Source organism: Myotis myotis, unplaced genomic scaffold (genome assembly GCF_014108235.1).
Source record: "Myotis myotis isolate mMyoMyo1 unplaced genomic scaffold, mMyoMyo1.p scaffold_m19_p_7, whole genome shotgun sequence".
NCBI classification, from domain to species: domain Eukaryota; kingdom Metazoa; phylum Chordata; class Mammalia; order Chiroptera; family Vespertilionidae; genus Myotis; species Myotis myotis.
In genome coordinates, this window is record NW_023416379.1 from 82,475,979 (window position 1) to 82,491,034 (window position 15,056).

General features: G+C 43.1%; 1 protein-coding gene across 1 annotated transcript in view; it reads right to left on the reverse strand.

Moving 5' to 3' along the window:
* Positions 1-1,073: 1,073 nt before the first annotated feature.
* Positions 1,074-15,056, reverse strand: part of MEP1A (meprin A subunit alpha) — a 30,204-nt gene continuing 16,221 nt past the window's right edge. Inside the window, exons 8-14 of the mRNA XM_036317640.1 lie at positions 14,524-14,745; positions 13,361-13,510; positions 10,479-10,694; positions 6,048-6,515; positions 5,189-5,362; positions 4,369-4,666; positions 1,074-1,621 (exon numbers count right to left, since the gene is read on the reverse strand). Of these exons, the coding sequence (XP_036173533.1) occupies positions 1,465-1,621; positions 4,369-4,666; positions 5,189-5,362; positions 6,048-6,515; positions 10,479-10,694; positions 13,361-13,510; positions 14,524-14,745 (1,685 nt within the window). The 3' untranslated portion in view covers positions 1,074-1,464. The remainder of the gene's footprint in view (positions 1,622-4,368; positions 4,667-5,188; positions 5,363-6,047; positions 6,516-10,478; positions 10,695-13,360; positions 13,511-14,523; positions 14,746-15,056) is intronic.

Here is a 15,056-nt window from a genome sequence, read left to right on the forward strand (position 1 = left end):
TGTTAGAAATGTAAATTCTTAGACCCCATCCCAGACCCACTGAGTCAGAACCTCTGGGGCGGGGCCCTCCATTGGTGTTTTAATCAACTTTGGGGGGGAGGGGAAGGACTGATGCACCCCAGGCTGGAGAGTCAGTGCCCAAGGGGTGCCGTTAGCACCTGCTACAAACTCTTCTCACAGCTGTGCATTACAGGGACTCTTCTGAACCCCTCATGTTTGTTTCCAGAATGTCCATAACTAAGGAAGCCTGGTACCCTAAAGCCTGAACCACTCCAGCTCCTGAAGCATTTTCTTTTGAGTAAACTTCTGAGCCAGCTCTCTCTCACACCAAGTGACCTGATCTATCTGGGAACTCTAGACTATTATCTTCTTAGTAACCGTGGAAAGGAAGTATTCTAAAAAGACTTCTTTAAAATTTTCTTCTACTTGGTACTTTCAGTTTGTTAACTTAATAATCTTATACATGAATAGCATATAAAATATACTTTAAAATTTATAAGGATCTGAGAAAGGGCTTTGAGCTAACTCTTCCCCATCCACTCCACACACACAAACAAAAACACACAATGCCGAACACAAAGAAGGAACTGACCAAATATTTATTGAATTTGTTAAAACCTGTTCTTAGATTCAGGGGAAGAAAGCAAGTGCATTGGGACCCTGCTGCTGGGAGGACTCTTTATTTGAAATCCTTTAGCACAGGAGACCTTAAAAGAGTAATGACACTATTGTGTCTGGTGAAAAGTATGTATTTGAACATTTAATTCTGATGCAAATGATGTACGAATTTTATTGCAGATATTTCATCTACAGAAGGAATGAGAGTTCATATAGCTTAGTTATTCATTCAATTATAGCTTCATTCATCCACTTTCATTGAAGGCCCACAATGAGCTAGGCCAGTGGTTCTCAACCTTCTGGCCCTTTAAATACAGTTCCTCATGTTGTGACCCCAACCATAAAATTATTTTCGTTGTTACTTCATAACTGTAATTTTGCTATTGTTATGAATTGTAATGTAAATCTCTGATATGCAGGATGGTCTTAGGCAGCCCCTGTGAAAGGGTCGTTCGACCGCCAAAGGAGTTGCGACCCACAGGTTGAGAACCACTGGGCTAGGCCATCTTGCTTCCAGGCATTGGCGCTGGCGTGATATGAGGATCTGCCTGCATGGAGCTTACAGTTTGTGGGAAAGACAATCAGTTAAACAAGTGATTTACAAAGAAGTGCAGTGAGTGCTGTCACAGACACAGTAGATACATTCAGAGCACATAGCAGGGTAACAGAATCAGAGGGTTGGGGACAGAAAATCCATACTGGTCACACAGGAGGCTAGAGGCCTTGGTCCTCAGAGGCCTGTTCAAAACAAGGCTGACAAAACCCACCCCAAACTGTGTTCAGCACAGGAGCAGAGGTGTGAGTAGAGGAAGAGCTTCTTCGATCTGGCTGATGTCAGCAGGCGGGTCACTGCCTCGACTTTTTGGAACGCATGGAGATGATGGTGAAGGTCAAGAAGAGCACGCCGGCGGTGCCTCCGATGACCACGCCCAGGATGCTGCCGTGCACCTGCATGGCCTGGCAGCGCTCTCCCGTGTAGAAGAAGGCATGATCGGAGACACACCTGGGAACAGGACACAGGGGTTCATGTGGGAGCCACCGGAGCCCCGCACTGCCCAGCGCCAAGCGCCAGCAAACCAGAAATGGCAGTGAGTGCTTACTGAGCGGTTCCACAGGCCTGGCCCCACTCGAAGGGCTTTGTGTGAGCCCGTGCGCTGAATCCTGTAACAGTCCTTCGTTATAATCAGGCCACTCTCACCAACCTCATTTATGGAAAGGTTAAATAACTTGCTCAAGGTCATGAGGTCAGTGTTTCACACATGAAGTCTCATCCCAGAGGTCGGTCTCCAGACTCAGGACTCGGCCTGCACGTGCAAAGTGTAAGAGGTAGGTTTGGACTTAAAGAATATGTTGCCTGACTCTGCCTCAGACAATAAGCTACAGGGTGAATTCTCCAGGTAGAATCTCAGTGCATTAATGTTGGACCCTGTAAACTTCTAGAAAATAGCCATCAAAGTGTTACTGTAAGGTGAGTTGTCTGACACACAGTAGGCACGGAATGGCTATGCCTTCCTTGACATTCTTTTTTTAAAAAAAATGTTATTTGTTATAAAGATCAACTAATCTCAGAACCACGGTGTTAAGGGCAGTGTTTCATCTCTTCCATGAGAACAATCCCAGCCTTTGTGTCAAATAACATTCCCAACACAAAGTCTCCCCCAGAGCAGAATGGCAGGATAGACGTTAAGGCCTTCCTTCATCCAGGAATCGGTCTCTTAAAAATCAGTGAATAACTGAAAGTTTTCTCTGGCCCATCCTCCTCCAAATCCAGCTGATTCCCTTAGAGGAGCTTACTCCACAAACACTCCACGCTGCAGGCTTGAGGGAGGGGAATAATTTGGCTGATGAGAGGCTGACACACAAGTGGAAACCCTTGACTTCCTAACCCTGAGAAGGATGAAGCCCACTGGGCACATATTGAAATCTGGTATCCAAGGACCTATCAGCAAAGAGGTGCTGTGCCGCCCCGTGACTGTGGAACCCTCAGGAAACAAAGTGGGCATTCTCCAATGAAAGGAACCCCAGCACTTTGGAAAAGTGATTGACTTCCAGGGCTGGGGCAGGGCAAATAAAAGATGGGCCTGGGACTTTCTGTGATGCCAGAAAGTAACATCAAGTTCCTAAAAGAATGAGCTTGTGTGGAAAGGGCATGGGAGCCATTCTGGAAGAGCTCCCCAAGGCCAAAGGTGGAACAATGTGAGCAACAAGGTAAGTACTGGCATATTGAAATGTAGCTCAGAGAATAAAATTAATAGTTTTGAAATACATGAATGAGGAGGAGGGGGAAGTTATTCTTTACAGAAGAATTTCACTTCATTAATGCAGAGAGAAAATAGAAAATCACCATTAAAATATTAGAATGGCGATTATTCCAGCGGGATCCACCAATGGATGCTGAAATCGGTGGGTGAGAATTTGAGGAGAAGCAGGAGGTCAGCAAGGTGTCAGAGTGTCTCTCCCAAGATATCCGTTCACTACAGAGTGAGGAATGGTAAGAAGCCTGGTGGACACCCGTTTGGCCAGGTGAGCAAGGTTGGCATCACCCGTCGCAACACATGTTAACACCAGGTACCCCTCACATGACGCACGGAGAAGAGTGTATCTTATTTTTGCTTTTCTTGCCCAAAATGTACAACCTCAATATAATCATGAGAAAGCATCAGATAAACCCAAATTGAGGAACAGTGCAAAATAACTGAGCAGTACTCCCCAAAAGTATCAAGATGATGAAAGGCAAAGAAAGACTGAGGAGTTGTGCCAGGTTAAAGGAGGCGAAGGAGACATGAAAGCTACATGTAACGTGGAATCCTGAATTGGATCCTGGAAGAGAAAGAGGACATTGGTGGGAAAACTGGAAAATCAGAGTAAGACCTTTCGTTTAGTTAATCCTATTGGTCATAGTACATAGTTTTATTCATGTTCATTTATTTCCTGGCTATGCTAATTGTTCCATGGTTATATAAGATAAGATGTTAACATTAGGGTATGGGGAACTATGGCATATTTTTGCAATGTATTTGTAAGTCTAAAATTATTTCAAAATAAAAGCCAAAAATAGAAGAAGCAATTGGCAATCAAAAAGAACTAAGAAGAAATGTAAATATTTTGAGTCAACCATCTGCTACTATTCTGTCAAATGAAACTGATACTTCTGGCATCAATAAATCCTTTCCTGAAATAATTTAATGCAAATAACAAACATTACAAAAAGAACTATTAAATAGAGCAAACCGTGCAAACAGACAGACCTGGAGGCGAGACTAGCTGCAGTATTTACCATCTGGGTATTTTAGACAAATCACTTAACTTCTCTAAGCTTTAACTACTTTACGCACTATCTGGAGATGACAGGGCCGGTGTGTCACGGGGTGACTTTAGATGATGCATGTATACTGCTCAGAAGAACATATGACACATAACAAGCAGTCTGACAATATCAGGTACCCTTTCCACTATTAGTAAAAAACTACTATAATAGTACAGCAGAACTAATAGGCAATAAAAATAATAATGAGAATTAATAATGAATAAGAACATTGGCAGTCAGGGGAGTTGGGAGCTTGGTCCTGAGTCCCACTGTGGCAGCGAACGCCCAGGGATTCAGGCACAGCTCCGAGTCAAGGTCAGCCACGCCCAGTTCACCACCTGATGGAGTCCTTGCCCTAACCCATGAACAGCACCTTTTACCAGGTAAAGCACATGGCTCCCCTCTGCAGACCCACCACTTGCCTCCCCAGCCACAAAGCCTACCTGCAGCTCGCCATGCCCTTCACGTTCACACAGAGGCCTTCGTTTTGGCAAGGGTTCGGGTCACACGGGTCTCTGAAGTACGGGGGCCAGTTGTGGTCCTCCATGGGGCCCGTGCTCTCCGCTGACCGCTTCTGCCGCCCGGGCTGCCCGTTGCCCTGGCTGTCGGGGATGGTCTCTAACGAGGCCTGCGCTGAGCCTTCTTCTGAGGCCTGCTGCTCCTGGCCTTGGAGAACAAGGCCTTGGGGGGTCAGCCTTGTGTTTCTAGGGGTGACTTCAGTCTGGTTCAGGTAGGTAATGTCTAAGGAGGAAGATGGATGATTAATATCTGACCACACTCGACGTCACTCCTGAACGAAGTTCCCTGGGTGGCCTCTATCCCTTGTGGACATCACCTTTAGTGACATGGAAAGTGGCTTTGAACCCAGCTGACTCTCCCTAATGCTACTTATTTTTATTTTCAAAGTAGTCCAATCATATTTTTATTTCACTTGAAGAGGAAATATAAAGTTAGCATGGATAGGCTGACCTAAACTAAACTGAAGTCAGCGAGAACTGTCATATTTGATAAATTCTCACAAAAGATGAACACTAAAATGTTAGTTTCTCCCAAGAACAGGTAAACTGCTTCTCTGCCCTTCCCCCCTCCCAATTCTGAGTTTTGCAATAGAGTAACATGTAGTTCTCTCAGAACACCTCTCTTTTATTTTTACCTAGTCCTTAAAAAAGAAAAAAAAAAAAATCCCACCCTCCCTGAGATGCCTAACAATCAATTAACACTCAGAGGATAGGGTTTTTCATCCAGGAAGATCAGCGCAAGTACCTTCAAAATCCACAAACATGATAAGGTCGTCGTTTTTAAGGAAACTCCTCCTCTTCAGCATGTTGTGGGAGATGAAAGTGCTCCAGCCCCAGTCAATGCTTCTGTAACAGTTACAGTCCTTATCATAAGTTCCCACGATGGTTGGTCTGTCCCAGATGACTGAGCCGTTTATTGCTGCAAAGTTATGGGTAACACAAATTACCTCTTTATGCTTCACTTTCCAAAATGTCTTTAATGAGTAATGTGGAGCTTTGCTAATCAGAAAAAAATACGTCGAAGCAAATCAGTTCATTTACTCTTTCGAGGAGAATTAAAACTCAGAATTGGAAGGGGGAAGGGCAGAGAAGCACAGCTCTGAACGGTCAATTGTCCACTATTGGGTGACTTCCTCAAACAACTGGGAGGAGCAGCTGTAGCCTCTTCCTCATAAAGCTTAACACTCTTTATGTGGAAAAGAAAATCTAAAAAAAATACAAACAGTTTGCTCATTTAGGTATTGGTGCAAGTTTGTTTCATGAGTGTACTGATGATCAGGGCATTGGTTCTGAGCATCTGATAAAGGATTAGCAGTATCTGTCTTCTCATTGAGACTGAGCTCCACGGAGCAGGAACTGCCTGATTTGCTTCTTATTCCAAGGACTTAGCCTAGAGTTTGGCACATTGCAAGCCGTTACTTGATGAGTGGATTCAGAAAGGAGGACAAAATGACGTGGACAATTTTAACTTAATACTCCAACATGACTATGTTATTGATATGCCCCAGGAGGAAATGTGAGAGGAATGCTAATCTCTCTTACACAGATGAGAATCACATCTGTTGTCCCTTCCAGGTTGAGGGGCAGCTCCTAGAACCACTTACCTGAAGCTGTCTGGGACTTAGAGGTGGTGAACACCATGCTTGAGGACATTCTTTTCCTGGCGTCGGGTTCCTGGTCCAGTATTGTCATGATCGCCTGTCTGTTTTCCACCGGCCACTCCAGGATAGCATCATTCTCACCGCTGCACAGGTGGAAAGTAAGTCCTAAGTAGCCAGAGCTCAAGGAGTTTACTCTACCATGAGGGTATAAGGTCAGCCCAAAACCATATCCCTCCGAATTGTAGAATCGAGGGCTCAGGATCTTGGACCCTTCAACCGTGTCCTGAAGGACTTGGGAGAAATTATGTACTGTCCAAACTCCTGTGGGGCACGGAGTTTCTGTCAGGGTGATGTCATCCAGGTAAATTCCCCCATTCGAGTTCTGGGGGTCACCTTTTATGCCCTGGAAAAGGTAGCGAAATTTCTTCTCCTCTCTGAGTGTCACATGGGCAATTTTCCAAGTTTGGCTACCTGAGGACAGAGAATAAGATTGGTGACAACTGTGGCCAGCATTTGTTGAGCACCAACTATGACCCTGGTACTATGTCAATTACTTTATGTGAATTATCTTATTGAAACCTCACAACAACCCTATGAGATAGATACTGTTATAAACTGGTTACCGGTAAAGATCTTTTCCAAAGTTACATTTCTAGTAAGGGAAAGTAGCTATACAAAGACACACTATGCTTTATTTAAAAATTCATATTCAAATCTTAATCACGAATTATTTTTCATTACCATTCAATTTCACAGGTTCTGGGTTTCCCCCTCAGTTTGATGGTATAAATACACCCCCACCTCCTAATAATTAGCACTGAATACCCAAGTATTAGACTGAGCCTTATACAACAATCATTTTGTAATCCAAAATTCTCACAATGGAAATTTCATATGGTCCCACCTGTGAATTGATGCCAGAGACATATATGAAAGGCTCTAGAGTAGATGATAACTTACAGGGTTAGCTAGAGCTCCCCTATGCAAAACCGACTCACTCCCTAACACCCAGTTTTTCCCCGCTTTCTTATAGTACTTCAAATTCCACCAAGTAGGGATGCTATCCTCTTTTAAAAAAACAAATAATCCAAAAAGAATTACCACTATCCAGATACCCACATTCTAGTGAAAATTGGGCTTACTTCCTTTTTCTGAGCTTGAACTGGAATTGGTAATTTTGAATAAAGAGCTGAGATGAGAAGTGAGAAGAAAATGGGGTCCTGGGCCCAGCAGCATAGGAAGCCGGAAAAGAGTTTGAGGGTCTATGGAGAGAAAACTGCCAGGGTGGAGCAATTTGAAATTCCCCAAAGGTCTGTCCCTGCTTTGATATTGTGCCCAGGGTGTACCCTAGCACTGGGATTAAAGAAGAGAAGTCAAATGCTACATCACAAGTGGCAATCAGGTTGGCTAAAATGAATTCACACAGGTGAGTGTTACAGAAGTTTAACCTGAAGGACAATTGGCCAGAGGGCTTTGGAAGTGTCTCTTTTCCTCTTTCTGTGTGTTGTAACCAGAAACCTTCTTGTAGAGCAGGGGTGGGCAAACTTTTTGAATCGAAGGCCACAATGGGTTCTTAAACTGGACAGAAGAAGGAGCTGTGGCCGAGTTTCCGACGTTGCCATGTTAACACTGCTGCTGGTGAAGGAGCGGAGGGGAGAGCAAGAGAACCCTCCGCTCTTTCAGCTCCGCGGGCTGATAGAACAGCCCAACGGGCCGTGGGCAAACTATGGCCTGCGTGAGGGCCGGATGCGGCCCGTTCGGCTGTTCTATCCTCCGGCCCGCGGAGCCGAAAGAGCGGAGGGTTCTCTTGCTCTCCCCTCCACTCCTTCACCAGCAGCAGTGTTAACATGGCAACGTCGGGAAACATGGCCGCAGCTCCTTCTTCTGTCCAGTTTAAGAACCCATTGTGGCCCTCGAGTCAAAAAGTTTGCCCACCCCTGTTATAGAGTCTACTTTCCCCAAAATTAAGAGCTCTTTTATTAACCCTTGTTCTCACTCATTCTCACTAAGGACAACTTCAAGGGACAGGTCTAACCATGTTCAGTTTTCTGGAGCAGAGCTGGTTATATAACCCATGTGGCCGGGTTATCTGTATACAATAGGAGAGAGTGGAAGAAGGCATGCATCCACACCTATAACTTACAAACTAATGTAACTGACATCTCCCGGGGGTAGGACTACGGTCAAGTGGAGCACACACAGCTGTGAAATGTAAAGGGCACCAGGAAGTCTGGAATAGGGGCAGAGACAGAAGATTGGAACTATCTATCCAGGAGGATTGGACCATGGGAGTTCTGAAAAGAAAAAAAAAAAAGGATAAGGATCCTTTTCTTGCTAATGGCTGTCTTTTTATTTTCTTCATATGGGTTGTTACCATGAGATTGAAATGTAGGACATGGTACCAAGAGAAAGTCCTGAGGGCACATCACCAAATGGGCAGTGGCTCATCTATGCCATCTTTAGGAATGTGTCACCGAGACACTTCCATAGAGCTGCCGTGAATCAGGCAATAGACAGTTCTAAGATTGTTTGCAGCAGACAACTCTCATCCTTGTTAGCTCAGAATTGTCATCTACAAGGGGATCTCGGTATTTGTAAAAACATATTTTGCATGTAAGTTTGCATAAAACATTACATAGATAGAGAGGGAGAGAGAGAGAGAGAGAGAGAGAGAGAGAGAGAGAGAGAGAGAGAGAGAAGCAGAGATAGACATATTTTGTATGTAAGCAGTTTGGTTTAAAAACACATTTTGCACAAGTTAAAAACTGTTCAAAACGGTTGTAACTACCTTAAGTTATATACTACAGAAACACTAAATGATATTCAACCAACTTTTTAGAAAAGTTTTATTGACAAAACAGTATCAGAGTGGATTGTTTTAAAAGTCCATTCAGATGACACTTCCAGGGAACTTAGACACACTTTGAATTCAGTAGAATTCAATGCATAGCAGCATAAGGAACTAAATTAAACGTGAAAAGGTTGATCGGTTGATTTCATGCTTACAAGGATAACACTTTCAGCTTCCTATGGAAGTGAGGAATAATGGATCCCATCAATGCTAATGAGACTCTAATTCACTTTCTCATTAAATATTTACAATCCTTGGTAACAGAGAATTCTCAACTGTTAGCCCTTCATTTGATGAATGGTAACATAGAGAATTCTCAGCTGTCATCCCTCCATTTGATGAAGATGCTCTGTAGATTTCAGAAAGAAGAGTGAACCCCTTAGAACTGCTATCTGTAGAATTCCCGGGTTCCAGAATGGCCTGGGTAACGGTCATTTGGGCACCTGTTCTTATGAGTGGCCCCTAAGGAAGCTCCCACCCTTCAAAAGCAGCAGATTCCTCTAGAAATACTCAAAGAATTCTCCCTTTATTTGGGCTCACTCTAATTGAGAAATTCTTGTTTTGTTTTTTTTTTAATTTATTTTATTGATTTTTTTACAGAGAGGAAGGAAGAGGGACAGAGAGCTAGAAACATCGATCAGCTGCCTCCTGCACACCCCCCACTGGGGATGTGCCCACAACCAAGGTACATGCCCTTGACCGGAATCGAACCCGGGACCCTCCAGTCTGCAGGCCGACGCTCTATCCACTGAGCCAAACCGGTCACGGCGAGAAATTCTTTGTTGAATGAAAAAATAGGAAGGCAAGTCTCTCTTTCTCTGTTATGAATGAACCACCACCACAATAAAATGATGTAAATACTTAGCTTTATAACCCTGGGTATTGATTTACAGCCAGACTGCCCTCATATCCAACTGACTACCTTAGCATTCTAATGTTTTCATGCTGGCCCTCTTATAGAAATACACAGAGTATTGCTTAGTAATATGTAAGTGATTATATGAAATTAATAGATACAAATGGCTTAGTTCTCAACTTCACAAGTAGATTCCAGTTACTTCAGCATATTAAAAAACAGTATCATTCAGTTTTCTGAAACTGATGCAAAAACACCAATGGTCAAGTATTTCACCCACTCTCTCTCTCTCTCCAGCAGCCTCAATTTCTGCTTCCTTTTTACATTCCAATCTCCATCCCTGAATCATGAAATTCTCTGCCCAGGCTTTCTCCAATGTTCTAGTGAAAATTGGATTTATATACTCTGATTGGCCTCTTTCAAAGTGTATTTAAGCTTCACCTAACCCCTCGCAGCTGCTTATAATTTCTGAGTGGTTAAAATATGTATTGTGTGGTGCAACTATACCAGACACTGTACTAAACATTTAGGGGGGGGGGAGGTGGTATGGCAGAAAAGGGAAGAAGAAGAGAAAGAGAAAGAGAAAGAAAAGGAGGAAGAGGAATGAAGAGAGGGGAGGAGGGGAGGGAGGGTGAAAATGAAGGGGGGGCGGAAAGGGAAAGGAAAAAAAGAATCAGGATCCCAGATTTTAAGCCAAATCAGTCCTTGCATGAACGCCTCCAGGTACCTTGAAAGGTCTGCATCTTGACCAGCTTGCGAACCTTGCCTGTGCCATCATCTCTCCTGACCCAGATGGCAAGTCTGTCTGAAGGACTTCCGGTCATCTTATAGAAAAACTGCAGGCACTGCTGCTTCCTCTTTGGGTAAAGAATCCGAGACTCCAGCAAGGCTGCCTCTTCTGCCAACCCCGAGCTGGTGTTGAAGAACATGAAGTAGCCAGCACCTGTGGAGAGAGCACCCAACATCCCATCTCTGGCTGCCCGTACCCCAGGGCGCCCTCTACCCCACCAAGTGAAATAGTGAGCAACAGCCATTATGCAGGCAAAACAAGCTAGAAGTCTTCTGGAGAAAATAAGAAGAATGTTGTTTGTCAGTATATATTCTATTTGTCTCCATGGACAGATTCACAGGCTAACCCGCAGCTCTGCGCTGCTTCTATTTATTGACTTTGTTCCCAAGTTGGTGAAACATAGACTTCTGACTTAAGAAAATAGGGGCTGTAAGCAAAGTTTGATAGAATTTAATGTCTGTGAGGGGAATTCTATTTCCCACACTGACTTCATTGTTTAGAGATTCATTCCAAGGCAAAGAGCTGGCCTCCTAATTGTATAAGAAACAGTGGGATCCAAAGGTGTAGTGATTAGAATTTAAATATTCACATTGTTAAGGGTTCAATTTCACCTGTGTCTAGCCTAATGACTGGGTGTGTTTGCAGTGGTAAAGAATCATCCTTACTATGTCATAAAAGGGGCATTCAAAGCCTAGTGTGAACTATTCAGGATGTCTCCTGTATATAAAGAAACCTTTGAAAGAACACTGAAAAAGAGGGGAAAGAGTGTCTACACTTATGCCAAAACTGGGGTTGGCCCAAGTCAGATATTCCAAAACTCTCTGCCCCCAAATAAGCAGGCAGCTAAATGAATATTACTTTAAAAACTAGCACACTTTTCAAAGGCAAGCTCAATGAACAATTCTTGCATATAAAGAAGTCATTTAAACTGTACTCCAGAATTCAACCTCTTACCAAATGCTCCACTCAAAACATCCCCCAAAATAAAAATCAAGAGAGTATCTAGAACAGGTCTAGGCACTGCTTCATCCTGCCTCCTACACGGGGCGTGTACCTTTCAGATGGGCAGTGAGCATGGATGTTTAAATAAGATTTCCACATGGCTTAAAAATTTCATGATGGCTTTAATATTACACCAGGAAAAAAATATATATTTTCTTCTCAATACTTGAACTTAGCCTGAGGCCTCTGAATTATGAATTACTGAAGGTTCCTTGCTTAGGAAATCTGCCCATCAGAAGTGTGAGGTGAAAGTCCAATAACTGGGATTCAGGAGGCCTGAATTCTTGCCCTGGCTCTGCCACTAACAGGCATTCATTCACATGTCTGGGTTTTAAATGGGATATGGCTTCTATTCCTCAAGTTATTTGAGTCTATGCATCTACCTGAACAATGCCAGTGCTCACTGGCAGAGGGAACATGGTCCCATGAGGTGCTTCCTGTGGAAGAAGCAGAATAGCTGGTCAAGTTAAGCTGATAAAGTTTTTCTAAATACTTCTTCTGGAGTGTGATCCTTTCCTTTCCTATTAAGGTGCTAGAACATTCTCTCAGCACGTTCTTCTCACATGAAGATCATCTTTTTGTTTATCTGGAAATTGTATATTACCCCAGCAGCTAGCCAACAGAAGAGATTGGATTAGAATCCATGAAGGAAATGTAATGAGAATTTTAGGCTCAGATAACCCTTTGGATACTTGAGATTATATGTTTAATAATCTGATGTGGGCAGAGACCTTCGCCCTTTGCCAAGGCCAGAAGGAAACCTGGCAATGGCTTACAACCTCTGACATTCTCCCTGGTGGCCTGGAGTCTGGATGACAACCTGGGTTCCTTTTGTGAAGGAAATTTAACCAACTCACAGACAGGCATGGACTAAGCGACTTTATAATAGTCCAGTCTGTATAAAGTGATTATGACCTATAACCCCACCTGCTTCCAAATAGGGTTGAGATGATTTCAATGACCAGCATTTAATAAAAGGATGCTAGAATAGGAAAATACATATAAATGGAACCCTGGAAAGAAAGGGAATGTGGAAAAAACCAGGAGGGGAAGCTGCTGGTCTACAGCTGGGGGTTGTGTATGCATAGTCTTCTCCCAACCTCACTGGGAAGTATCAACATGTTGATGGTCCAGAGGGCTCACAAAAATAAAGACTTAAAAAACGAGCTCCTGTGGTCACAATGATTTCACACTCAGGTCTGTCTAACTTTATGGCTTTTCCACACACAAACCATATATAGAAACTATCTGAAGCTGTGCTGTCCAATATAGCAGCTACCAAATCTATGTGGCTATTTAGCATTTGAACTTTGGCCAGTCAAAACTGAGATATGGTGTAAGGGTAAAATGCACACAGATTTCAAATATCGAGTATAGAAAAGTGTGAAGTCAGTCAGCAATCATTTTTATATTGAATCCACGTGGAAATGTTAATATTTTAGACATTAAGTAAGTGTATTATTAAAGAGACTTTCCCTTGTTTCTTTTTTATGTGACTATGAGAAAATTTTACATTATATATGTAGCTCACATTACAGTCCTATTGGTCGGCACTGCTCTAGGGACATTGCCCTTATGTACAAAGTCATGTTTTATCAACCACATCAGTTTTGTCATCACTTAAATGCACCTTCCTTTTGCATGCCCAGAACCTCGGTGCTTTTTATTAAGTTAATAATAAAGAGACATGTTCTTTTTCCATCTTTAGAATTCCAGGTTTGATAACTAATATTCCAACTGAGGCAAAACATGCTGGCTGCCATTACCAATTGAACCTGATGAACCACTTCAGGTGGTCACTTTCTGCCTTCACCCACCTGTGCATTGTCCTACCAAGGTGTGATCCACTTGTCCAGGCTGAGTGCTGTCCTCATGGTCCCAGTCAGCGTCATCTCTGGTACCCTGAATCATCCCACAGATGTTTGCTTTTTCAAAAGCACAGTGGTCCAAAAGGGTGTGAGTTGTGGCTGCAAATGACATTTTTGTCACCTGGTTAAAAATTAAAGGCACCTCATTCCAAATACCTAATGTCTTAGGTTATTAAGACCTCATTGTTCAGAGATAGCGGGATCATGAGCCTTTCATTTTCTTGACTTTTCTCAGATAAAAATCCTACTGTCTCCCATCAGAACTTAGAACTTGCCAATATACATGCAGTCCTACCCACAACCCAGAATCACAGAGTTAAATAATAAAAAAGGCCTCTCAAAAAACAAACCTGACTCCTTGAGATCAAGATGGAGGTACCTACAATACTGGACTTTGTACTTGGTAGATCCTCTCTATCTACATGTGGAAAAGAATGAAAGAATATGTCTCCAAAGACTAGTGGGGTCATTTTAGAAAATATCCCAAATCCAAGCATCGATTACTCTAGGAACAACTACCCTGGGGAAAGAATCTTACAGGATACAAAATACTTTCAAGCCTACTACCTGTCTTGAGCTTTACATAACGATACACCCTTCAGAAAGAAGCTAAAAAAGTTGGACAATCACAGCTTCCTAAATTGCCCCAATACTTTCACTTTATAAAACACAACCACATAATTGATTTTCACAACCATCTTGTGATATAGGTGTTATAATTTTTCTACTCTAGAGATAAAGAAATGTAGTTTGTTCATTTTATACTATATAATAAAAGACTAATATGCAAATTGACTGGCCAAACAACCAGTCGCTATGACACGCATTGACCACCAGGGGGCAGACTCAATGCAGGAGCTGCCCTCAGCCCACAATCCCCAGGTTAGCCAAGGCAGGCACCAGTGGGGGCCTCCCAATTGGCTCTCCGGTCACCCCACAGATCATTCCTGATTGCTGGCCAGGCCTAGGGACCCTACCTGTGCATGAATTTCATGCACCAGTCCTCTAGTTTAGCTAGAACAGTAAATAAGAATAGAAGAAAATATACAGGAAACCTGCAGGGTGGGGAATCTCTGTTGGGGCTCATTGACCTCAGCCCCAAAGGTACTCACTGCAATTGTACATTCGGTTCAGTCTCTCCAAATCGATGGCACTGAAATCCAGGCGCTGCCCAATGATGGAGTTAAACTCAGGGATCTTGGTCGTGATGGTAGGGACACTTACATTCTTGTTAAATGAGAAAGGCGCATAGTGCATCAGAGACTCATAATCATAAGGTGTGTTGAGGTCTGTGATGAAGCTGTCATCATAGGTGTTAAAGTTGTGCTGGTGACCTGTCAGTGAGAGAATCCACAGGTCCTGTTTGGTCATATCATTTTCCCATCCTACCCACTTTGACTAGATACTCAACCAAAGACCAAGAAAGAAAAGGGAAATTGTGTGTGTGTGTGTGAGTGTGTGTGTGTGTCTGTAAAATACTTTTATTATTAACTATTATTAGCTGATAACTATATCCTATATAATAAAAATGTAATATGCTAAGTGTCTGACACATCAGTTGACCACTCTACCAGTCGCTATGATGCACACTGACCAACAGGGGGCAGATGCTTCAACCAGTAGGTTAGCCTGCTGCTGAGGTCTG